Consider the following 26,032-nt stretch of genomic DNA (forward strand, 5'->3'; position numbering starts at 1 on the left):
CAGCTATTGTGTGTATATATTTGGAATAACGTATTATTATTAACGTATTACAGCAAAAAATATAATAATAATAAATAAAAATATAACCGAAATAATTTTAATTTTTTTAAATCATGTACTAATCGCGAAAGTAGTATTGGAACAAATAAAACATGTTTATCTTTCGGCCTATGATAATAGACCTCATATTTAACAGCCAACTCAATTTTGGGAATTGTTAGAATTGATTCATCTTTAATGTTCGGAATAGTTAAAATATATAAAATATCGTCAAATTTAAATCAAATTATTAAAATTCAATTTTGCTCAATATACAATTTTTTACCGAAAAAGCCATCCGACAATATTTTTAAATGTACTTTTATTTAATTGATTCTTAATTATTCACTGCTACATACTTTGTAATATTTTTAAAACTAAAAAGACCAGCAATCTCGCTACTATATTTACGGAAGCACAATATCGGCAGTGGGGTTTTGAGAGCTTTATACTCTCTACGATGTGTTGTATGATTTCGGTATGCTATAAGACCGACGCTTCCAAGTGAATTTTGTTTTTATATCGGAGATCGAATGAAAAGCATGCGCAACAAATTGAAACTGTTTGTTTTGTTCAACAGTAAACAATGATCTGGTACATATATGTAAATGTCCTTACAAAATAACCATTCACAAAAGTTTATACAGGCTCACCAAGTGTATATAAATTTTCAGAGTGTTTTACATGATGTGTTTTATTAGGATTCTTTTCACATTGATTGAAACTATTTGTTTTTTTCAGAGAGTTTCAGAGCAGGGAAACCTATTATATGACATAATAAATTTCATTACATGTAATATTTAATTGGAGCCATTTGACGATTTTGTTGAACAATTCCCTCCAAGAATGTACATTGATTTGTTTGCATCCCTCTCACTGCCATAAATCTTCCCAGCTTTCTTAGCCATCGATCCTAAAAGATCCTGTGACATTTTGTGTGCCGATCTCAATGACAACGACCACTCCTTTAAGCCGATTTCATCCTGTTACACAATATAATGATTTTAGTAATTTCACAAGCTACTAAAAAAATAAGAATTACCGAGTTTGTCAAAATTATCCTTCCATCGCGACTGCCGTCATTGACACGTATTTGAATGCATTGCTCATTTTTGTATTGAATAAAGTCAGATGAAATATCCTCTACTTGGTCCAAGAATATAAGTTCCGGCTTGTTATTTCCACTTTCGGAATAAAGTTCCAAGCTAAAAAATGAAAAATTGAAGCATTAAATTAAAAAACAAAGAAACGGGAAACAAAATTGGTTGAAACTGTAAGTTATAAAAGCTCAATGTTAACGAATAGCATACCGATTTGGATACAACTTAGCATATTTAGTTTGCCATAATGATGCAAACGATCCTCCCAACTTTTTTATATATCCATGCAGTATACAATCTGATTCTTTTTCATCGGCATCAAAGTGCTGTTTTTGTTTAGATTTTTTCTTTTGCTCGATTTTATCGGTTTCCATGTTGATTGTTTCGAATACTGTTTCAGATACTTCTTGCTGCCACCTGAACAGAAGATTTAAATTTAATGTAATTTAAAATTTTGTTAAATAAGCAATAAATTAGGTATAATTTGATAATAGCAGCGTTATCCATCTTTACGTTACGTTAGCTCACCTTTCGGAGATTGTTAATGAAAAATGTTTATAGAGATCCTGGTCACTGTCGTTTAATTTAATGCCCTTGGTATCTTCCTCATCAAAAGATCCAATATCGAAGGCATCGGCGGCATTGACCTCGCCACGAGGAGGTACTAAAGGTGGAGTATATTTTTGAATATAAACTTGATGCCAATCAATTCCCGAAAAGAAATTGTGCATTTTGACTTCATCAGCACTGCAAATATTCAACATTAATAAGAATTTCAAATAAAAGATATACTACGAAACATACCCGTTTCCCATGCAGCCAAGTCGCTTGGGTACATCTCTTTGCAGAAGCATGTCCAATAAGTTCCGTAGCTCCACAGAAAAGGTATCTGGAAGTTCGACATTCTGCGACACAAAAAAAAAGTTGTTTTTTATTTCTATACAATTTATTGTAACACTTTGTTAATTGATGTAAAGTGGTAAATTATTAAAATGACTCACCTATAAAGTGTCAACAAAAAATTTGTAATTATCGTACGCTTATGAACGCAAGTGTGAGTTTGTATGATTTGATTTCAACGCGCAAGAGCTTCTTGGCAACGGCGTGTAAGTGTCGATGGATTTCAGTAGGTGAATTATTTTAAATAAAGCTTTTACTAGAAAATTTAGTTTTCAAACAGTGGATACGTTTAACCAAGTTACTCAAAATAATTATTTCCGAACAGCAATTATTCCAATATAAAAATTAACTATCTAACACAAGTGCTGCAGAATACAAAGAAACTAGCTTTTTTTCTCTAACTCAAAGTCTATGCCACTGTCAGCTATTGTCTTAATGATAAGCTTAATGCATGTTACTTTATGTCTAATTAGTTGTGTGAGTATAAAAATATTGTATGTGGATTGATTGAAATTTGCTGTCACATAATTAAATATACAAAAAGGTATGTAATGTTGTTTGTTTAAAGTGGGATGTGTAATGAATATTAAAGGTAAATATATGTACAACAGAAAAAGTTGAAATTTTGATTGAATTATAGAATTATAGTAGCATACCATAGTTAATGTCATTCTGTCGATCTCATGTTTATCTTTAGTCTTATGCTGTCGGAATGGTGAATGCCCTTTGAGTAGTTTGTAGAGCATGCAACCGAAACTGAACCAATCGGCACATGAATCATAAGATGTTCCCTTCGATAATACTTCAGGTGACATATATCCATGAGTGCCCACAGAAGCGTGGGGTTTTTTTCTGGAATAGTCACATGCTAATCCTAAATCAGATATTCGAATATGTCCATTTTCATCAAGTAAAATGTTAGCAGGCTTGAGATCGCGATAAACAATACAGCGCTTATGCATATGTTCCAAACCCAAAATGACCTAATGGAAAAATCAATTTGAATAATTGGGCCTATATGTACAATTTGAACCTATATTACCTCAGCTGCATAGAATTTCATTTCGTCTTCGCTGAAAACTCCATGTTGTGATAGATGATAATGCAAGTCTCCGCCATTCATTAAATCCAATATAAAACACAATTTATCCGGGGTATGAAACGCATATGTCATGCACACAATAAACGGGCAATCAATCTAAAAAAATCTTTTATAATGAAAATCCAATTTGACTTTGAATGAATCAACATACTCCTGTGCTAACTGCTTGCAGCATATTGCGTTCATTCAATGCCAGCATTTCGCCTTGCTTCATCTTAATGCGCTTTTTATCCAAGCATTTCATGGCGTACATTTTTCCTGTATCAGCTTTTCGGCAACCGTAGACCTCTCCAAATCCTCCTCGTCCTATTATTCTATGTACGCTAAAGTCATTCATTGATAACTGCAAAAAATTGATAGTTAATAGCTGAAGTAATAATTTACCAAATAGTTTGGCGTACTTGTATATTGAGCTCCAGATTCTTCCATTGGCAAAATCTCGTAAATTTGTCACTGCAAAATAAACAGATTAAAATTTAAAGCATCTGGAAACTAGAATGATCTACTAACCTTTCTAAAAACTTTTTAAACGGTTTGCCTTTAAGTTGGCCAAAGATTTCCTCCATATATGGCTGTAAAAGAAAACAGATTAAACAAATCCATTTTTTATACAGTATTTAACTTGCACATATGTATAGACATTCTTTTTAGTTTACTATTTTTGATATGTTCAAAATTCATGTTAATTGGTCTGGATTCCAAATGGTGCCAGATTCTTTATTAATTCATTACTACTATCAAAAGCGATATTAAAATATATTAAACTAAAATGTAAAATTTCTTTATTTAAAAAGACGAAGAATCTATCAGGTATGCTGATGACTGATTAAAATTGTATTTATTCTGATAGACTTCTACTTGACTTGCGCCTAATATATATACACGTAAAAGGTATAATAATTTTTAATATTATTATAATAGTTTAAATAAATTTGCTTACTTCAAATAAATTCACAGGAACTTCATTTTTTAATAAATACTTTTGGACATTAGCGACAGCATCTTTCGAGTATTCCTAAAAATCAATTTGTTTAATAAATATGTGTACTTAATTAATAATTTAAGGAATATTCTTACATAAGTGTGTGACAGCATTTCCTCCATTATGAAATTGTCATATATTTCTCTTGCCAACTTCTTGCGCTCTTCGTAACACTCCGTTTTTTCAAAATTTTTTATCTTTTAAAAAATATTGAGTCCATAAAAAAAACTTTAAAAAATATATATTTTTATAGTAATACCTGTTCATAGAATTTTAGCTGTTGAATTGGTTCTTCGGAGTCGTTTTCGCAGAAATCCTTAAACAACAAATAACCTTTAAAACAAATTATGAGTTAGAATGGGCATTTCAAATCTATGGATTGGTAAATACCTATAATTTGATTAAAAATGTTGTGAAAGCTGAGTTCGTTTTCCTTTTCCAGGTATTTATACATAACACTTCTGACACTGTAAAGAAAATATATGAAAAGCATTTAATGCGTTTAAAGCGAATGTCAGAAGAATAACAAGAACCAATGAGCAGTATAATCTGTTTTTTTTTTTTAATTAGTTGTTAGGTTTGCCTAGTCTTCTTATAGTACATATAATCTTATTTGTTTATTTTTTCTTATGTTTGTTTTTGTTTTAGTGAAATGGGAGTTACACTTTAGATTTATGTCTTAACAAGGTCGCCTCAACTAGTGTCCCGAGAGTATTGTGTTATTATTGTCTATAGACGCGACCTAATTGTTTCACACAGCCAAGATGCAAGACAAATTTTAGCCCCAAATTTAGATGATAAACTTTTAGTTCAGAAGTTAGAGAATCGACACCTTGTTGCAGATTTTAGTTTCTCAACCAAACTTTTTCTAGGTATATATTTTTATGTTTTGATTACAGTTCTGTCAATTAGGCAGGTCATGCATAATATGGATAATACCATTAACAAAAAAGAACATATAATTATACACCAGTTAAACAAAATATATGTTTTTATTTATTTATATAGTCATAGGAGTGTTGAATGTTTATATCCCTTCAATGAATCATGAACATCAGGTATTTCCATATACATTTGTGGCTAAGTGTGTGGTAAACAATATAAGGGCATTCTGTCTGATTAAGAACTTCCAACCAGAGTAAAATTGTACGAAATACCTATAAATACATTTTGCACAGACTAATACAATAAAAATCATAGAACTTCTAGCAATTCATTTGTGGTAGTAATGTTTATAGATACGTATGTATCTAAAGTCAAAGTATGCACAGTATTTGTATGTGTATATACATATCTACATATATCAGCCTCTTTTATATTTGAGTGTATAACGGTACATACTGGTGTGTAGATACATGTATGTATGTATGTAGGTGTACCCCCCTGGATAAATGTTTTCGAAAATATTTGCATGCATGTTGATTGCAGAGTCTCTTTCTAATCCTTAACAAGGTCTTTAGATCAACAGACACATGCACATAAATACAATGGGTATAGTTTTTGTATGAGTCTGCATACATTTTTGGAACTGTATACTGTATTTATGTACATACCTACATGCAAGTAAAACACTTTCATATACATACATATTCACAAGAATATGATTCAAATGTGTGTACCTGGGATCTGGTAATATTAACTTCTTGCTGGCTCTTGCGGCTGGTGTACACTTAGACTTTTCCATAGCCATCAAGTAGCTGACATCAGCTAGAACAGCCTCCAAATCTGCCATTTCGTTTTACGGTGTAGTATGTACAATATGTGTTATGTTTACGTTTTCTTCACCAATTTTTCTTATCACTTGACTCCAGCAAGTTGATACGATTAAATGGCACACACACGACGATGTACGCGATTTTCAAAGCATTAACATTTACGCAGTTTTTAATTATTTGTTGAGGCGCTGCGAGAAAAAATTAAATCAAAAAACCTATGTCCATACGTATGTATATAGGTTTATGTATGTATGTCTGAAGATTACTATGATATATATTGTTTTGAACGCGACTTCTTTGCAAATACCGTTCACACATGCGTATGAAAGTAAGGTATTTTTGAGTTACTTTTATTTTTACTCATAAGAAAGTAATGAAACTTCTGTGAATGCAGTAGTTTTAGCTTTAGAATTTGATACTTTTTTTTTATATGTTATCCTAATTTTTTTTATATGCCATTAGCCATATAGTTTAGCCACATTTCATTCAATGGACATAATGTCAATAAATTAACTTTTATTTAATTTTAAAAAGAGCACTTCCCTATGACTCTTTGGTATTTGTTAGAGGTAGAGAAACATCGATTTAACATCGATAAATTAATTATTCTTTCGATGTATCTAAATCTCTAGTGTTTACGGACAAATACATGTACATATGTATATTCAGTTTGTGATTTCGTCCTTGTTTAGTGTAGTCGTTAATAATGGTAAATTCACAATTTGTAATATTTAAAAATATATTATAGTTTTTTTTGTATTAATTTGAGCACCCATCTGTAATATTTGACTTTTAATGACTTTGTAAAATCAAATCAAAAAGTTTACAAAAATAAAGTATTTGTATTTGTATACCTAACAATAGTTTTTACTTTTACATATACAAATGTATTTATTAATATGAAATAAATTGTAATTTGTAAAATCATATTTGTTTTATTTTTTTACATTTACTTTCGCTAGAATCACGTACACATTTGGATATTTCTCAAGTAGCATAACGTTTGAATTTAATTGCAGTTCCGCTTGCTACCATGTAGCTCCATAAAGATTCTACTTATAATGCTCTCCGTCAACATTTTCTGGCTAGTCAGGGTTTATCCACCAGCATATAACACGAACGCCGGACAAAGTGTGCCGCAATTGAAGGCTGAAGCTGTGCCAGGTTGTCCACAGAATCTGGAGGTTGTCAATAAACCATTGCCTTTGCCAAAATACAATTTTGAGGGTGCTTCGCCAGTGAAAAATAATAACACAATCTCATTAACGTTTGATAATATTGACTTACGATATGGACGGTGGGACAGCCAGCAAATGTACAAAATAAAGGATTTCGCTGTTGTCGGAGATCAATATGCGGAATCATCTAAAACCAGTTTGATATGTCTGGCTACCCAGAGCTCTGTAGAACGATTATATTCGCTGCCTCAGGTTGCTGAAAATTGGCGTGGTCCTTTATCAGTTGCCTTATTCTCCGCTGGTAATGAAGAATACATTGTTTTACGATATTTTGTGACGTATTTACGTTTGTGCTTTCCAAATGTGAAGGCGAATGCCACATTTCATATCTTAGTACCACGGGAATTTGACAATTTACCAACAGTTCAAATGGATACTGTGAATATTAAAAATAAATACAATTGTCAATATCCAGAGCGAACCCTAAAGGCTCTGTTAAAGTTTCGTACGGCCAAGACTTTAGAATGGCGACAAAAAAATACATATCCACAGAATCATATGCGGAATGTGGCTCGCAAAGGATGTCAATCGAAATATGTTTTTCTAACAGATGTCGATATCATACCCAGCATCAACAGTGTTGTGCAACTAAATCATTTCTTCAAGACCGCGCGTTGTGAGGGAAGTTGTGCGTATGTGATTCCCACATTTGAAATTGATGTTCGTGCTACATTTCCGCGCACCAAAGATACGCTCATAGCATTAATTAAAAAAGGGCTCGCCAGGCCATTCCACGAAAAAGTTTTCATTTACAATCAATATGCGACAAATTTCACAAGGTAAGGGCTATTTTAAATTGTTTCGTTTTACATGTCTTTATTCAAATGCAATTTATTTTCGATCTTGTGCATAGATGGCTTTTATCAAAACGAAATGAGACTGCAGTCAGCGTTAGTCATACGGTTACGAACTTTGAGTTTTTATATGAGCCTTTTTACATCGCCATAGATAAAGTGCCAGTTCACGATGAACGATTTACTGGTTATGGATTTACAAGAAATTCCCAAGTAAGTAATATAATTTGTGGTATGAAATTTATAATTGAATAAAATCGAATTCTAATTTTATTTAGGTATATGAAATGTACGTGGCTGGATACAAATTTCTGGTGCTATCGCCAGTTTTCACCTGCCACTGGGGTCTTCAAAGGAAGCAAGCGCGGCCCGCTTGGCGAGAACAGCAAAATAACGCGAATCGAAAGAAATTTGATGTGTTTAAAAGTGAAATATTTGCGCGTTATAAAAATGATCCACATTTGTAAATAAACTTTTTAACTTATTCAACTACTAGCAATAATGATAGTCACATTTTCTTCTCGCATGTTATACAAAAATGTAGTGAGAAAGGATATATTAATTTATGTTTCTCTTGACCTACAAAGTCTTCCACAAAAATATCATCTGACATCATAAAGAAAACAACATTTCATTCGCATCGTAGATAATGTCAATATATATTTAATAAACTCTCGTGTAATATATAAACGTTTTTATAAATTGTATGATATGCAAATAGTAATTATTTATATTTGTATGCATATAAATAACATGCTTATATATAAAAATATTGTGGGTGTGATTGGATATGTTGCTGCTGAAATTGTGGAATTGCAACACTCGGAAGCAAATTGTAAAAGTTTCGGATATAGGTTATTCCAAAACATCACTCGATGATTATTCGAAAGATATTCCGAGTTAAAATTCTCATCGATAAGGAGGACAGAATATTTAGGCGGCTCAACCGTATTCCATTTAATGTAGACATTGGATTTTGTTGGATTCGATGTTTTAGCGAAATTCGCCCACAGAGTCATGACAATATCTGCGATTTTCTTATCGGTTGATTTCCACTCGACGACATTGTTCATATATGGTATACCCCAAACGAAAATCTGGTCAAAATATTTTGGTACGCCAACCCAACTTGGAAGATCCACGATTAACGATGGCGATCGAAACTTGAAGTTATAAGTATAAATGGTCTGATGTTTACTCAATATATCGATGAACATTTGGATTGGAGTTATGTAAAATTTTTCAGTATGTGCATTGATTACATTTGTGTTTACTGTTAGTTTTTCGTCACTAGTTTGTCCGGAATACATAAAAGCAATCGCATCCGCAATGAGTGGGAAGTTCATACACCATTCATTGCTACCCGTTGTTTTCTGTATATCACCCATAGCCATATCATTAAAGAAGTTGGATAGATCATCGGCCGTCAATTCAGAAGATATATAATCCTTAAATATGGTTAGAACTTCCTCCATATCGGTAATGCCAATAATTACGGGCACATTATGAAATGCACCATTTCTAAAAAGTATTTCTGGTTGATTTTCGATAAAAGGATACGACGTGTTACTTAAGCCGTAATCAACAATTGGACCCCAATTCACAAGTGGCAGATTTTCAGTAATAATCTTTGGATCAACGCGTCGCAAGCATTGTATTAGCATTGACGTTGGTCGGCGAGCACATCCGAAAATGACTGCTATCCTATCCAAATCAGCGTTGTATTCATGTGGCATTCGCACATAGGTTAAAGGATTTCCAGACATTATAATCACCTTATGAAATGCACCCTTTGACCATTCCCCCGATGTCATATGCAATGCTGCACTTATTGCACCCGCATCGTGGCCCATCAAGGTGATGCGATTCTCGTCACCCCCAAAATAATTAATATTCTTCTTCACCCAGTAGAGTGCGGCCGATTGGTCCATTAATCCATAATTACCCTGCGCTTCGCCGTCATCGGTGGAAAAAAATCCAAAAATATTGAGACGATACGAAAAGGTAACCACGATCACTTTTTGCTTGAAAACCATTTGGAAGGGCTCGATGTCGTAAGGACTGCCAGCTGAGAAATTTCCGGAATGGATCCATACAATCACCGCATATCCGTCAACTTCAGGTAGTCCTGCAAAAAAATATTTTCAAATAAAATACATACATTAAAAGCTATTATGTTGTGACTGTACTTGTTGGTCTTCAAGTCGTATACTTAATAAGGAAGCCTATTTGCTCTCTATAGTGATATTACGAAATAAATTCTTTTTATGCCATTGAATCTGTTTATAATAACTAAGAAAAACTATTACTTTTAATTTATGTTAGTAATTTTTGCAATAAGTTAATTTGTTGTTAATTTTTTTTCGTATACAAACAGTCGTATACTTAATTAGTTGTATTTACCGTTTATGTAGTTTTAGAAATACAAAAGCTATAACCATAAAGCAACCACATTACAAAAATTGAATTCTTTTAATTTCTCATAGTTTTAAATTTTGTCAGATGTTTAATAGGAAACGAAACTATATATGTTTTGAAAACGTAACCCAAATCTTTAATCGATGCGGCAATAAAGTGTGCAAGATTCACATTGAATTTCTTATCGAGGACATCTTTCATTCTTCATTTCGAATATTTATAAATTTACTTTAAGTTTTTGTAACATCTTCTTCAAAGTAAACATGTTTTTATCAAAATATAACGCGGGCGAAGCTACGGGAATTTTTAATTATTTAAATCTTTTTTTTTTAAAATTATTTAAAAAATCTCTACCTTAAATTTTAAGTATAACAAATGCTTTAGGTTAACAAATACTTTATAATCGATTTAAATTTGAGATATTGTAATAATTTGCTTTAATTATGAGTTAAAATCACTCACCGTCAGGTACAAATACATTTAAGTTTAAGCAATTTTCGTCGTATTTCCTTTCGCTAGCTTCACTTGACATGCCCCCCGAAATGATTTCCAAAACCTTATCCAATTGTGGGCTCTCAGATCCCGCTTGGGGTGCTTGCCAACAACTTGGAGCGAAAGATGTTGCGTTAAAGATGCCCTTCCATGGTGGCAGCTCCACATCGGGAGGTGAGAATCTTGCTGCGTGTGCATACCGTATACCCAAATATGCTTTAATATTTTGAGTACGGAACATTTTAAGATAGGTGCCCGATATAAATCCATTTCCGGGTATGTGAATGAAGGGTGCATCCACGCTGCTAACAACGACGTAGAGTAAATTTAAATGAAAGTAAGTTAATAAAACAAAAAATAAATTCGTGGACCACATTTTGAATTTGAACTTGTGTGTACATGCTTAGATGGTTTTGAAATGAAACCACACAACATATTTTCATATTCATATCAAATTTACGGCCAATTACTCTGTTGCCATGGCCCATAAAATATTACAAATGCTGTTGCTAGGCTCTCGTAACTATGGGAATAAATGTTTCCACACCGAGCCACAATTGCGTAATTGGGTCTAAGAAAATTTGGCACATTCTTGAAATAATCACTAAGCATGTACATAAATATAACTTTAAAGTATATATAGAATTTCAAGTTAGAATATCATAATTAATCGCAACCTATCTTTGGGAATACATTAAATAAGCAAATTAAGAATATTTTCAAGGGTAACACAAAAGATAAATGTTAAAACAGGACCTGTTAAAGCCATCAATTAGTCTGTGAAAAGTTTACCTAATTTGCGCTATAATAAATAGTTAAATACAAAGGTTTTCGCAGATCGTTTCAACCAAAGATTAAAAGTTTTCCATTTAAGTCATGGTCAGCATAACCAAACAGCACTAATATAGTCTTAGGAAACTATTTATAGTGAGCTGTCGATATAGAGATAAATTGTAATAAATAATAATAATTTAAATATAAACTACTTATGTTAACGGGTTGGGACTGAATATTAGTCAAATATTTAAAAAATAAGTTATAACTCGATCTTGTGAAGGTCAATAGTAAAGATATTTCAATATTTGGAGGATAAATTTACCTGAAATTATTAAGGTTTTCAGTGGTAATTAAAAAAACTGAATCTTACATTCATATTAAAAGTCATGTCTTTATTACAAATATGTATATTATGCTAATTACAATGAAAACTTAAACTTAAAGCCATGGATGCCACGCCGGGTCCATACGACAAAGGTTCTCAATATTCGTTGCAGATTGAATTAGGGCAGACACCTTTTTCTTTTCAATATTATCGAAATATGAGATTTTATTTAATCGTAATAAAATTGTATCCACAGCTGAATTCACCACGCGAACCGTGTGCTCCATTGTGTTATTGTCAACGGAGGGCTCATCGGATGCATCCAATACCTTGCTTTGCCTAAATCCTTTCTTTTGTAACGTGATAATTTCATCTCGCAAGATTGTTTGTAATATCGAACTAAGTTTGTAGTTGGGTTGAATGAAACAACGAGCTGTTGCTACAATTGCAGCTGACAGTGGTCCAGAAATACCAATGTTAGTTATAAATTCACCAATGTTGGGAGTCAATCTGAATGGCACTGGTCTGTGTTGATTAAACTGTTGTTTATCATCGTTGATATCAAACTTAAAATATGAAATATTCATCAGTCCGGAGTCCTGATGTAGGTACATCATGTCTGGATTTAAGCGCGTCAGATTTAGAGCATGCTCACAAAGATACGCTAATGCCAATTGAAGTGTCAACTGAAAAAAGATTAGAAATTAGTTAATTATTTCATGGCGCTACTAAAACGTCTAATATCAATTATTATGAGAAATTTGTATATTCTCTTACCATTTTTCGGAACTGCCAAAAATCTGTAGCGGCCGCAAAAGTGCTTACTGCCCATTGTCTCAGCAGTGTCTTTGAAACCATCGTCCACTGCACTTCTGAGAAAATCTCTCTCAAGATTGTATGCGAAATCTGTGTCCCTTGTGCTTGAACTTCCGATAGACGCTCGTAATATTTTACAATAGGCATATCGTAATCCATTTTAACATTGAGACAACACTTTTTGAATATCTTCAGTAACGAGACGCTGTTTGGATTATCCTCAGCAAGTCTCATCTGGGGCGAAATGGGTACGACTCTTGGCACAGTTATATTGAGGAATCGACGGCTAGTTTCTTTTTGTTTCTCTAAGTAATAGTTGAGCATTCGTTTGAGCTGCAGCACACGTTCCTCGCGTCGCGCATCGCCAAGACCTGAGTCGAGAACCACGAGGTAAGGATAAATTTTTCCATTTGTGCCCCTTATATACAATCGACGGGCCGCCGTATTATTCTTTTGCACAATTTCTACACGTGGCATGAAGCGCGCAATGCGCACATAATAATGAGAGGACGAGGGAATCAAGAGTTCACCAGGCAACTCCACTTCAGCTGTCTTCTGACTAAAGTTCGATAAAAAGCGGCATTTGTCTTCAATTAAGAAGGATGTGGGTAGCTTTTTCACCTTTGCTTCCAAGACTTTGATCCACGTTTTTAATTTAGAGATCAAATTATGCAATTTCATTGCTCCTGGCTTGGAGAAATCAAAATCGTTCGTAAACTGTTCTTTCATTTTCTGGAAAACAGGATCTTGGAATGTGACTTGCGCTCGTTTTGCCAGTGACTCTGAAGCTGCCGAGTGGGAGATGGATGACGTTACAGATCCAGGCACGTTCTCAATGCCAATGCCAAATGTGGAACCCAGTTTCTTCACGAAATGCAACGTGTGTGGCGTTATCGTTGCATTCACCACCGTATTTCGATTCTCAAATGCTATGGCATAGCATTTTATTAATCCTTGACGCAGTTGCCGTAGAACTTCTTCAGTCCAACTCTCTCTAAACCACACCATTTGATCCACAATACCCTCAAGGGAACTCAAAATGGTGGGGTGCACTTCACGCTGCAGTTGCATAACCTTGGAGCAACGCCACATCGGCGGAGTTGCTTTAATAGGATTGACAGAGGCTGTGGGCGCTGCACTTCGACCACACATCGTAGACGAATTTTCCAAGTTCTATAAAAAAAAGACGGAATTAAAATTATACAATTAAGAACAAATCATGATAGGTACTTACCGTTGACACCAGTTTACCGGCAAATACTGCCTGCTCCGCGGATTTATGCTTCTCTCTTTGCTCGATTTTTAAAGTCAGGTACAGTGTGCGAATAGGGAAGTAAACGGCCTGAGGATAAAGCCGTCCAATCTAAAAATAAATATATATGTTTTTATTACACATTAGTATATATTTTTATGTATATTGTCTTTTGTAATTAATTGAAATATTGTTGATTACATATGCACAACATATCGAGGCGACGACAGTAATATAACAAATGCGTTTAACTTACCTGGCTTAGTAAATTTAGTATAACATCACCATCAAATTGCTCGAGACAACAGAGAAGTTGTGGAATCCAAGGCAGCCAGTAAGATGGTGGTATTCCCGATACATATTTTTCAAACGTACTTATCAAAGTATCCGCGGAATCGTATGACAAGAACCACAACACTTTGGCAATGTATTTGCGAGTCTTACTCTCGTTTTGATTACGGCAAGCGTGGAGATAACAAATCAGTGCATTTACGGCGTACGAGATTTGCTTCTCCTTCAAATATATCTTCTCCATATAATCACCCCACATGGCCCAGGCTTTTGTGAGTCCATCGTGGAGTTGAACCGCCGCACTAAACGATTTTCCCGCCTCGTCGGTGCGTCCAATTTGGGCCAAAAGAAGACCTTTGAGGGCGTAGAACTCCGCATTCATTTCCCCGGTGAAATACTTTAAGTTTGTAGACTCGATCACTTCAAGAGCCTCGTTGATTTCATTTCTGCCCGATGTTGAGGGCATTTGCAAGTAGCATTTCACTTGTTGCCGTATTTTCTGTGAAAGAAAGATTTATTATTTATAAGATATAAGGAGTGAGTATTATTCTATTATTATAAGCTCATACGCTAACTTATAAGCGCTGCTGTAAAGATTTTAAATTTGATCTTTACTTCGATAGTTTTTTTTAGGACTGTACGACTGTATTTAGAATAAATCAATAGAGTATTTACTTAAATTACCTGGAAACAATCCACAATGGGCACCGATGGTATAGTGTAGATTCTGGAAAGAGTTTCTTGGCACACACCAGTAAGGTTATGTTTTCTGGCAATTTTGCCAAACGAAATGATGGCCTGTGCAGATGCGTGAACACCTAGCATTGTGCTACCCTGATCCGATTGTTGTTCCAGGTGCTGCGTAATGATCTGATAATGATGTTGCCGCCATGTGAATATATCGCTCCAATGCGATAAATCATCTGAAATAACGGGCAATCGGTTGCGCCATGTCTTAACAATGGCTTTCATATCGTGAAGCGACGAGTTTCTCGACTGTGACAATCCCTGATGTATTTGACTCGCTTCATGTAGTTCCATAATTTGCTGCGATGCTTGAAGGAATGGCAGATGAATGTGGGAGACAATGCGGGGCAAACGTCGCCACTCCCTGATGCACAAGCTAGAGGCAATCTCAACGTAACGCTCCACACTTGTTGCTTGTCTGTCCTCTTGATACAAAATGGATAAATATCCCTTGTACAGATTAAGTTTATATCCATAGTGCTTGGAATAGCATTGCTCTGTTTTGGAGAGCGCCGTCTTCATTAAATTCCAGTCAGGAACGCGCCACGAGCTCTCCAAAATAAGAAACATGTTCTTTTCTCGATTAGTCTGAGCATAGTCCAATAAAATGTCCCATTGATTAAGCTCCTTGGCACACCGCATCCAATGCTTTTCCCACAACAACAATTCGCTATTTATATCAATTTGTATAAGACCGCCATTGAGATCCTGCTTAAACTTAGACATGGCTAAATCGTATGCGCCTTGAGCTTCTTCAAAGAAACCCATTTGCTCGTATGAAATAGCTATATTCGTCTCTGGGTAGTGGGCAAACTTTAGCCATAATCCAGCCCACAAATCTTCTTCGTGCATTGACGAATACATTTTGGATAGCGAATCATAAATGTTGTTCAACTGTTGGGAGTCGAGTTCAGGTTGGCTATTGGCCTCTGCAAGATTTGCATCACTTCGCGCTGCCTGCGTCAAAGCCAAGTCTTCTAATACCAAGATGGCTCTATGCCAAAGATTATGGGATTTTCCAAGATAGGTTAAAAGATTGGGGGGAATGTATATCGGTGGATTACACTTCGTTAAACCTTCCGCGAATGTGTTGAGCGTGCTGGGGCTACAATCCTTTTGATTCACGTTCGTGCCCGATGCAAGGAAAGGTATTAATTCCTTGGAGATGTTCACGCGCTGGTCATCTGAGAATATATTCCAAATACTAGGGAAGATTGACAACCAAATGCTCTCCGCCAATTGCGTGTCCATGTGACACAACTGTGACGTGGCCACTAGCATTTGATCAGTGCGAATATTACGATTGGCTTCGAGGAACTCGGCCTGTTTGTAGATCAACTCGACGAGCGTGTCACGTCGAGTGGGCAGTATTTGTTGGCAATCTTCCTTGCGCACGGATGTGAATTCCAACTTTAAATCGATATCAAACACATCATCTTTGTCATTAACACTTTGCACATTCTCAAAAGATTCGGACTGCGATGATAAAAATGAGACGAAAGTATTTTCTTGCGAATCGGTTGCATTAGTTGGAATTACCGAAGTAATGCTAGGAACTTTGAACGCTTCATTCGAGCATTGAATTTGTGTCATTGTATTGGCAGTAAGTATTAGAAGTTCAATGCATTGTTTTATCCAGTAATGAGATCCAATCGTGTCCCATGCCTGTGAACAGATTATATACAATAGTCTATCGTGAAGACGACGACGCATTGATGAGTCTAGGATCTCAAAGAATTTTGCCCGAATATGTGGATTTTGGAAACGAAGTCCATTGAGAAAGGCGCCTTCCAGTTTGCTCGTCAGTTCCGTTTGTTTCAGCACTTCGTCGCGATAGATGTAATTGATTATTTCCAAAAATTGCACATTCAGTTCAACTTCATCGACGAATTTCTTTTCGACGTACTGCATCAATTTCACCAGTAGTGCGGACTTTTCACGTATGGATGGCACTTGCGTTGCAAGATTCGTATCCTTGCTTTTCACCCAATCGTCGAGCATTTTAATGATGCATTTGATTATCTTGACTTCCGAGCTCTTTTCTATGAGGCTAACCAGTATTGTACCAATGAATAGTTTGCGAATTTCCACACTCATTATCACAATGCGATTTTTGATCAATTCCAGCGATAATACCAATAACTCTAGAGCCAAGGAATTGGAGTCAGCTGGTGGCGGATTTACGGCGCCATTTGTGTTTATGTTAATATGATCTTTTGTAAGGCGATTCAATACCCTAATAAACTGCACCAATATCCGATCTATATAAGTTGGATTATTAGTAGTGCAAGCCTTTAGAATCATCAGGGTGCCAAACAGGGAAGATGCATTTGGTTGCGGCGTCTTCTCATAGTATGTAAGATTCTCTGTAATCATTTTGCTAATAGCACTATATAAAACATCCAATTCACTGTGCTTGTGCTGTACGTCCGGTGGAAAGATCGCCATTAGACGCGTCAAAAAGATGTGCATTAAACGCACAATTCGCGTATTCTGATGTATGATACATAGCGATAGACCTCGTTGAACGGGTCGCACAATAGCCACTAATTGTTCTGGGCTCAAAATTGTCGTCAAGAACGTGAGGAAATCAATGGCAGTGCAAATATTGTTTAAGTTGTGATGCGGCGTCTCAATTGTGGTCAACACCTTGTCTAGCCAGTTCAATTTAATATCAAACGGTTGGGGCCAAATTTCTGGACGCATGGCCAACTTCAATAACATAATGCACCTGAAATGGAAAATATGTATATGAAAATACAAAAAATATATATAAGAAAATTGTGTGGGTAACCAACCGTCTTGATAGATTCTCGCCGGGTGAAATAATCCCTGGCTGCAGATCATTCACTTGACATGCCAAGCGTATCAGGAAGTTGAGCACTGTATCGCAGTAAGACTTATCTATTGATCGAAGCAGGTCATCGGTTCTTCCGCTTCCTGTTAACAATTTTCTATATTAATATTATATTTTGACAACCTCGCATATAGTACTCGCCTTGTGCAGTGGCTGATGCTGTACCCTCCGCCGTTTTCTTCCGACTTTCTGTCGACTCGGTCGCGGACCTTTTCACGTGCTGAACGTCTTTTAATTCCTCTTCGGATTCTTCGATCTTCACATCTCTTTCATCTTCCTTAATCCGATGTAGTTCCCATTTTATGATAACTTCAGCTAAATCCACAGCCAATTTTTTGTGCTCAATCGACGCGCTTGGAGGGAATCCCAAACGTTGCATATAGTTAATAAGATGTTGCACCAGTTGATGTCGCACTGGAAAATATACCTATGAAGACAGAAATGTTTTAATAGAATTAATATATGTTAAATATAGGTTTAAACAGTACCTTATAATGCCGTATAATTAATTGTAGTATGTGGAACAGCTGCTGTATGGCGTGACCTTCCTCCACAATAATTTTCTTAGTCCAGTGGGTTAGCATTGTATTGCCGTCCTCCATGCGGAGGGGCATCGCTGGTGTCAACACGTCCAGGGCTTGTTTAACAATTGGTCTCGCTTCGAGAGCATGTCCTTTGAGCAGCGAATGGAAAACTTGGAGTACGATTTTCTTATGTATTGCTAGTCTGGCTATGATGTGGGCCAACAGCAGATGGCCATGGTAACGCGCTGTGGGATCAACACAATTCTTGCTTAGCAGACAGGGCCATGCAAAGGTCATCAATCGTCTCAGCTTATTGCCTTGTCGTTTATTGTTTGCATCGCCATCGTGAATGTGTTGCGAAGCACGCTCAACCAACAGACATGCTAATTGCAATAACGCAATTCTTACTGCATCATCGTACTGCTTTTCAGGATCAAATACCTTATTAATGAATACTGACACGATGTTCTTCTCATCTTCTTGGTAAGGTGTTGGCGGAGCGCCAATTAACTTGTTTCCTTCGCCTTTGTCGAAGCTCACTGTGAAACATGGGATTATAACTGATGTTATTATTTTCGCTTTTACATCTTCGGAAAATGCATTATTGTTGAAATTCTCAACAAAATAAAAGAATGCATTTCTTTTCCAGTTTACTGTGAAGCTCTGTGCCACAGTGTTCTGTAGAAAATCGCGCAGAAAATAAACATCAGGTATAAAATGTAAACATAATGCTCTCAAGAGTTGGAACAGTAAGTCAATGTCATTTGTGTTGTTAGAGAAATATAGCAAGAGTATTTTTCCCACCAAATGCCACAAATCACAAGCTACATTTTCCACGCATGTTGAATACAAATTATTGCGCCACATATTTCTTAGAGCATCGACAATATCCGGTTTCGTTGGAATCCATTGATCATCCAGTTCCATCAGAGTGTAGATGATCAAAACTGCTTGGTGTTGCACATCGTATTTGTTTTTATTCACAACATCTGGACTCCAGTTCAGATAATCCAATAAAATTGTGTACTTTGAATTCTTGATAACTGATCGAAAAGCTTGACCGTTCTTGTGCTTGAGTATAAAAATTAAAAAGCGATTCCATTGCGAATCCGTCATGATGGAATCAATCATAAAGAGATCAACGGTCTCGACAGGAAAACGTTGCAGAAACATGTGTAACGCTTCACGGTATGGACTCGAAGCTTCGATCATTAGATTCTTTTCAGTTTGCAAGACAATTTGGCACAACTTCTCAATATACTTTGACGATGCTGTGATATGATAGAACATTTCAATAAGTGTCACGATTTTCTGCTCATAATCGCCTCCTTTCGATGTGGAAAAGAAGTTCATTGAATCATTTGTGCATTTGTATTGGTTAACGAATATTTCGATTATTTTGGCACAATGCGTCAATATTTGCTCACTCAGTTTCTCATTAAACATTTGAGGGAAAAGTTGCGTAAAATATGACAAACGTTTAAGGGCTGGAATTGACAAGTTCCTGTGGTCGCCAAGCTTCAGCAACAGGGGTCGCATAGCTAATTGAATCTGTATAAAATACAATTAATAATCTTAGTTTTATGTAAGTTCACAATATTTCAGATTACCTTTTCTCTGTCGAGAGTTATGCCACTAATAAAAGTCTTCATGCATTGGTATGAAGTTTCCTGCAACTCTGGTTTATCACTCTCCATCACCTTGAAAATAATGTTTATAATCTTTTCCTTATAGCCAATATCGTTTATATAATGGCATGCTGCCAAAGCGCGTAAAGCACTTATCCTTAACGGTATAAGATTAGAAACATTTTTGTAGCAATCAAGTTTGGCCAAGGTAGCATCCTCAGCTTCACTTAGCGTAAGCAACTCATGGAAAAAGAGTTTGTGATAAGTGTTTGATAAATCTGTTAAATACATATAAAAATACATTTTCATTAATTTTTTAAACATCCCTAGGTCTGATTTCAAAGAATTAATTGACATAAAATTGCAGCATGGAGAAAAAATGCTCTATTACCTATAGTAAAGAGACGTGGCTCCAAAGTAGTGCAAAATGTATTGCCATCCATTAGTCCGATTTGTGCATTGGCAGGCTGATGTCTCAATAAATGCTTTTTGGGCGGTATTATGTCCGCAAGGACGTCTTTGTGAGGATCCATGACTTCAGACACTGTTTTCTTTTGTATCGAGCCAATGTGTTGCAATAAAACCATAGATTCTTCTCTGACAATCGAATTTGGACTTGTTATGTGACGCACCAGTTCATGAATTACTTCATACGTAGCTTTTGCTTGCAAGTCTTCAAGCTCATCATTCCGAGAATTGACACTGATTGGAGACAAGCATATTTCCAGCATGGTTTTCATATAATTTTTAGTGATGTCTAGAGCGCCATTCGAAACATCGCCTTCCAGATCCATCAACACAAACATAAAGGCTTTTAGGAAGTTGAAAAGGTGCTGGTAGAGAGCACGCAGTGACATGTGCTTGCATAGGAATTGAATGGCTTGACAACCGCCAACTTTTGCATACCATGGACGATCATAGCACAAAGCTGTCATTTTCTCAGCCAAATATTGCATTAGTGGTAATTTGCAGGCTCTGTCCTTATTGCCCATTATGTTGGTTGCGGTATCCAAGATAATGCCCATACAAGCGATACCCGGTTTGCACAATTCCTTCTCCTCATGGCCCATGCACGCCGCCAAAGCATCAATCAGCACCATCGGATCAATGCCATTTGGAGAATAACTCTTTTGTGGGAATGGTCCTGCTTGTTGAGCAATTGCGACCATAGTGTAGTGTCTTACAACAGCCGCCATTACTGGACACACTGAATCCCGTAGATCTTTGGTGGCAGAGGCCACTAACATTCCAATCAAGGCAGTCTGATGCGTTCCCCTTACACTGGTTGCTTCAATTTTGTTATGGAAAATGGGCCAATTCATAATGTTGCTCTCGACAAAATCGTTGTGGGTAAACAGCTTCAGTAGTGTATGTTTTTCATCATCCAAACTAATGAATGCAGCTAAGAAACATCGAATAACTTCCCAGCTTTGACGTCGGTAAAACTGATCTGTTGTATTTGAACTTAGCGCTTTAAAAGCAGATTCGATGGCATTGTCGACAGGAAACTCGATGGGCTTTTCATATTCTTGGAAATAAGTTACTATCGATATTTTGGGCATTTCATTTTGGTCATAATTCAATGTTTGTGGTTCTACCATCATTTTTCGATTACCACCTCCAAATTTACCAAGAACTCTAAATGCCACAAGTGCTGCATTATCCTGGTTTCTAAGTGTTTTCCACAGCGCTTGCATCAAAGCTGCTCTCACAGGTTGTATATGATCATAAAGAAAATCTGGTTGCAAATTATCAACACATAACTCCAAAGTTCTTAGGCCCTAAAATTAAAAATGTGTATAATATAATTAAAGATTTAACATTCTTGTTTAATATTTGAGAGTAAACTTACCTGACTTATTAGTGTTGGTGAGCCATTCAAAGCGGAAACTAACGGATCCATTAGCATAGGCAGATAAGGAAGCAAGGATGAGAGACGCACTGGCACTGTCAAGCAGAGTTCAACGAAAAGATCGCGCATATGCTGCTTGTGGAAACCACTCTGTAATCTATTGAGACCTTCCAGAAGATTTGGCAAGAGGGGAAGAAACTCTTGATATAAAAGGTCATGACTGCCACCTCCAATTGATCTGAACAATGCCCTTAGAAGCAGAAAATAGTTATATGGCTCGTCCGAAATCAACGCTAATTCCATGGAGCGAATAACTATTTTATGTAGATGCGGGCGCAACATTTGTTCATTTTCAACTGGAAATAGACTAACGCTGCCAAATACAAGCTTAAACAGACGAAGATATAAATTCGATCGCTCCACATTAGAACCCATTTCCTCCATTTTCTCCAGCAGATACTCAACCAAAACAGTTGCGAACAATGGTGAAGTTGTTGGATTTGCTAGAAAAGAGTTTGCTATCACTTGTAGCGATTGATTTTTTGTAGATCCTTTCCACTAGAAAATCGATTGTAGTGGCAAAAATCTCCTGGAAATTCTGCGAATGCATCATGAGAAACTGCAAATAAAACAGCATTAAGTATATTGTATAATAATAGTCCTAGATGCACTTACAATGCCACTAAAGTGTTCCAGCACTTCCTTTTCCTCTTTGCTGCGTGAAATTAATCCGGATGTGCGTTGTTGATTTGGATTTACATTTATCGTATATATATCTAAAGCTTCCATTGCAAAATGCACCAAGTCAATATATGTACACAATATTTCGGGGGATTAAACAGTTTTTCATGCATCTGGGAGGTGTCCAACCCCTGAATCAAAATAAGATAAGTTTAACAATACATGACCATTTCAAATAACATACCTTTGAGTTAAAGAATCCCCAAGTAATTGTCTTAACGCCACCAACAAGCGTTTTAACCAGGCTCCGGAATTCGGCGACATTTACTGAACAAACCAATTGTGAACCTTGTGCCATTTTTGCTTGATCACCTGTCAAATTTTCCTCTTTGACCTCTGAAACACTTGCAGGCCCAGAAAACGAGCCAGTTATATTTCCAGTTGCACCGGCTTGAGATTGTCCCTTGCTGCAATTCAATATGATGCATTTATATATAAGCTTCGTGTAATAAAATACCGTAAGACTTACCATTTCTGAATAATTAGTGGCAACTGAATTTGCGCAATAGTTTCAAACTTCTTGACAAAGATTTTCAGCAAAGTGCCGAGAATATTTCTCGATCTTTGCGGTTCAATTTCACTGTGATGTCTCAAGCAATCGACTAAATTTAATAACAGCTTGCACGACATAGTTTGTATACCAACAGCAAGCGTTTCATCATGCACATTTTTTGCAAACAAATTGACAGCTTTTATCAAGACATCCAAACTTAGGCTTTGTCGCACATGATGTGCCAAATCGGCGAGTGTTGAATACGCCAATGGGCGAATCGAATCTAAAGTAACGCCTTTGCCAATGAGCAAGTCCTCATCAAATAATTTATCTATCGATGGAATGAATTCTAAAAGGCAAGCAAAAAGTTCAGGTTAGTTTAATGTATAAATTAAGTCGAAAATGTAGCTTACTTTGGCGTAAATCTGTTGCGAAAATATGTCGCGCTGCAATCAACAATTCTTTTCTCAGATGAGCTGCCTCCTTTGGACAATGTTCCATTAAGTTTAGCATGCCATTGGTTACTGATAATGAGTTGGAAATCACCACTTCCTAATTAAAGAGAAATAGTTTAGCAACCAGTCAAGTTATTTACATTTTCATTAAACTCACTTGATAAATTCGAACAATATAAGCTAGAAATGATAACGTTTTTATTTGAGCTCCCATAAAGTCGACGAAAATTTCTTTTTGCGCAGAGCTTCTATAAAGAGTATAAAATAATTACAACTGCTAGAATTAATATTGTAAACTTACCTTTGAATAACAGTTGGCTGCAAGTTGATTGTTGTTAATATCAACGGTATAAACTCGGCAACTTCTTGATGTACAGCGTTTTTATATATCTGATACATTAATACCACGATAATGGGCAATTCCTGCAGAACTTTCAATGACAAAATACCTCGTGGAAGCAGGTTGTACTAGAAAACAAAAATAAATATCATTATTTTGCGAATTTCTCTACAAATGCTATTTTACTAATACTAACAATCATTTGCTGCGCATTGTGTTCCAGTGGCTTTTCAACGTGAACAGTCCTTATTGAATACGTTTCTGGTAAGAGCATTTCTATTTCTAGATCCTTCAAATCCGAAACCCAAATATCGTTCGTTGTTTCAAAAATTGACGTCAAGTGATTTGGCAGATTTGTGTAAATCTCCTTCACAAATCCTAGAAACAGCTGGATCTAAAATTAAGATATATACGATTAATTATTTCGTTATTTGATAACATTTGTACTTACTTCAGGGTTGAAGGACGGCCGAAAATGTTTATGCAGCTCAATAATTATGCGCAGGCTAATGAGGACGTTTTCCTCATTATCTGTTTTTAATAATTTAAGCATCATGGTAATGATAGATTTGACGTGCTGTCTTAAATTTTCAGTAATAGGCAATCGATGAATCATCTCCAAGATCAGCTTTCGAATCTGCAAATAAAGGATACTAATTATATGTATGTCTGAACTTAGTATAATAAAGAGAATCAATCAAGCAAGGATATGTTGATCGATGCATATTATTAGAAGGTCAATTTTCCTTACAATAAACACAGCCACATTGTAGAGACAAAATTAATATTAAATGATAACATCAAATGCAATATTCCAGATACAAAGAATGAAATTAATCTTCGTTTACATTTCATTATGCGGTGAAATATAGTACAATAACATCACGAAACATTTAACTCATATAAACAGAATAATTTAAATGCACTAAACGACAACAAACCAACTGAAGAGACTAATTTTTACGAACAATAAATATCTCCAGTTAAAAGTTGTGCAAAAGTAAACAGTGCACCAAGCACATTGTGAATTTAGCATAAGACCACACACACACACACACCGCATACAAAACACCCAAGCATGTGTGCTCTGGCAAATTCATGTTTACATTTTGCAGACAACACTAAAACAATTGTATGTACTTACATGTTGTATTGTATTCTCCTGTATAAATTGAGGTTCACCTTCTTGTAGAATTCGCATAAATGTCTTCAGAGCATTTTCCAAAAAGGAGGGATAAGAAGGAGACTGCATGATCATTTCGAAGTTCTCACTCAGCTCCTGAGTGGCCTTCAATTTGATATCCTCAGTTCCGGTCGGATCATTGAGAACACTCAAATAATTCCGGAATGTATTAGCCGGTGAATTTTCGTTGTGTGCCATTTTAAGTGACCATTTAATTCTTTTTTGCAAGGAAACAAAATGTTTGCACCGGTCTGCTAAAGTAGCGCACTAACAACTGGAGCACTGGGTGTTTGCGTTACTGCAGCATAGCGTCGATAGTTAAAATAAGCATATATTTTATATACTGTAAATACCAAAAATAACTTTCTAAAGAAAATTAAAACAAATAAAATAAATTGTTTGATTTGAGTGTTTCAAAATAGATAATATGGGAAATATATAATTTACCAGTGTCTAATTAATCAAATAATATCTCTAAAGAGATGTTATAGTTATTATATATGCATCCTTCAACACATTTCATTCCACTGTTTCAAATGAACAGGTATAACTAGTTTTGGTATTTTGGCAATGCGGTCACACTTGTGAAAAATATACTTTATTAACAAATAAAGTTTTGTGTGAACTAAGCAGAATACGCAGTAAATCTTTGCGCTGTAAGTTTTTTAAATAACAATAAACAGTGCTATAGTTAATTCAACTGTCGTGCAGCATAGCAGATTTAGTGAACATTCAGAAAATTGGGTACATTTTCTGCATTTCAATCTCAATTGAGCCCACTATGATACTTTAGAGAACGTACTTGCATGCAAATGTATACACATACAAACATAAAAAGTGAATTTAAAATATATGTTTTTACATTAACTAAAAGGATATTAATGTTTTCAGCTCGTAAAAATTAGTTTTATTTCGATAACATTATAGTTAGCCGCTGAATAAACCTTAAAATATACATATTTCTAAAGAGT

At 35.6% G+C, this 26,032-nt stretch overlaps 4 protein-coding genes across 5 annotated transcripts; 1 reads left to right on the top strand and 3 right to left on the bottom strand.

Annotated features, from left to right (window-relative positions):
- Positions 1–715: 715 nt before the first annotated feature.
- Positions 716–6,114, bottom strand: LOC133842125 (G protein-coupled receptor kinase 1). 2 transcript variants are annotated; one of them, XM_062275055.1, is made up of 15 exons: positions 5,743–6,109; positions 4,514–4,590; positions 4,383–4,456; positions 4,219–4,320; positions 4,082–4,156; positions 3,652–3,713; positions 3,543–3,594; positions 3,293–3,484; positions 3,082–3,237; positions 2,696–3,022; positions 1,944–2,044; positions 1,668–1,886; positions 1,350–1,556; positions 1,082–1,244; positions 716–1,022 (listed from the first exon to the last, which is right to left on the bottom strand). In XM_062275055.1, exons 1-15 carry the CDS (start codon positions 5,853–5,855, stop codon positions 840–842), a joined length of 2,103 nt encoding a protein of 700 aa, XP_062131039.1. In that variant the 5' UTR covers positions 5,856–6,109; the 3' UTR covers positions 716–839. The 2 variants fall into 2 exon arrangements, with proteins under 2 accessions (XP_062131039.1, XP_062131040.1); XM_062275056.1 differs by lacking the exons at positions 716–1,022; positions 1,082–1,244; positions 1,350–1,556; positions 1,668–1,886 and adding an exon at positions 2,141–2,228 and having other exon boundaries at positions 5,743–6,114.
- Positions 6,115–6,400: 286 nt separating this feature from the next.
- On the top strand, positions 6,401–8,354 carry LOC133842126 (beta-1,4-glucuronyltransferase 1). Its single transcript, XM_062275057.1, has 4 exons — positions 6,401–6,547; positions 6,858–7,855; positions 7,930–8,083; positions 8,149–8,354. The coding sequence occupies exons 1-4, from the start codon at positions 6,545–6,547 to the stop codon at positions 8,335–8,337; spliced, it is 1,344 nt and encodes a 447-aa protein (XP_062131041.1). The 5' UTR covers positions 6,401–6,544; the 3' UTR covers positions 8,338–8,354.
- Positions 8,355–8,510: 156 nt separating this feature from the next.
- On the bottom strand, positions 8,511–11,186 carry LOC133844550 (carboxylesterase 5A). Its single transcript, XM_062278606.1, has 2 exons — positions 10,751–11,186; positions 8,511–9,998 (listed from the first exon to the last, which is right to left on the bottom strand). Exons 1-2 carry the CDS (start codon positions 11,154–11,156, stop codon positions 8,599–8,601), a joined length of 1,806 nt encoding a protein of 601 aa, XP_062134590.1. The 5' UTR covers positions 11,157–11,186; the 3' UTR covers positions 8,511–8,598.
- Positions 11,187–11,928: 742 nt separating this feature from the next.
- Positions 11,929–25,339, bottom strand: LOC133840654 (transcription-associated protein 1). The gene is given in 22 exon segments (XM_062272602.1): positions 11,929–12,568; positions 12,660–13,871; positions 13,933–14,061; positions 14,207–14,740; positions 14,926–17,719; positions 17,787–17,928; positions 17,987–18,272; positions 18,334–19,920; positions 19,980–20,275; positions 20,389–21,778; positions 21,850–22,392; positions 22,394–22,468; positions 22,525–22,683; positions 22,686–22,703; positions 22,748–22,997; positions 23,060–23,432; positions 23,497–23,635; positions 23,696–23,786; positions 23,840–24,006; positions 24,075–24,272; positions 24,330–24,515; positions 25,023–25,339. Coding segments are annotated over 22 exon segments (11,379 nt in total). The 5' UTR covers positions 25,260–25,339; the 3' UTR covers positions 11,929–11,995.
- Positions 25,340–26,032: the final 693 nt, after the last annotated feature.

This window comes from Drosophila sulfurigaster, chromosome 3 (assembly GCF_023558435.1).
Source record: "Drosophila sulfurigaster albostrigata strain 15112-1811.04 chromosome 3, ASM2355843v2, whole genome shotgun sequence".
NCBI classification, from domain to species: Eukaryota; Metazoa; Arthropoda; class Insecta; order Diptera; family Drosophilidae; genus Drosophila; species Drosophila sulfurigaster.

What these genes read in the sequence shown, in the direction of transcription:
- LOC133844550 (XM_062278606.1), bottom strand. Translation starts at nt 11,156, where the DNA reads ATGTGGTCCACGAATTTATTTTTTGTTTTATTAACTTACTTTCATTTA. An exon ending in AAATGTATTTGTACCTGACG is followed by an intron (nt 9,999 to 10,750) that starts GTGAGTGATTTT and finishes ATTTTTTTGCAG; the next exon opens with GACTACCTGAAGTTGACGGA.
- LOC133842126 (XM_062275057.1), top strand. An exon ending in TATGCGACAAATTTCACAAG is followed by an intron (nt 7,856 to 7,929) that starts GTAAGGGCTATT and finishes TCTTGTGCATAG; the next exon opens with ATGGCTTTTATCAAAACGAA. An exon ending in GATTTACAAGAAATTCCCAA is followed by an intron (nt 8,084 to 8,148) that starts GTAAGTAATATA and finishes AATTTTATTTAG; the next exon opens with GTATATGAAATGTACGTGGC.
- LOC133842125 (XM_062275055.1), bottom strand. Translation starts at nt 5,855, where the DNA reads ATGGCAGATTTGGAGGCTGTTCTAGCTGATGTCAGCTACTTGATGGCT. An exon ending in CTTGGCTGCATGGGAAACGG is followed by an intron (nt 1,887 to 1,943) that starts GTATGTTTCGTA and finishes GAATATTTGCAG; the next exon opens with TGCTGATGAAGTCAAAATGC. An exon ending in GGATAATTTTGACAAACTCG is followed by an intron (nt 1,023 to 1,081) that starts GTAATTCTTATT and finishes ATTGTGTAACAG; the next exon opens with GATGAAATCGGCTTAAAGGA.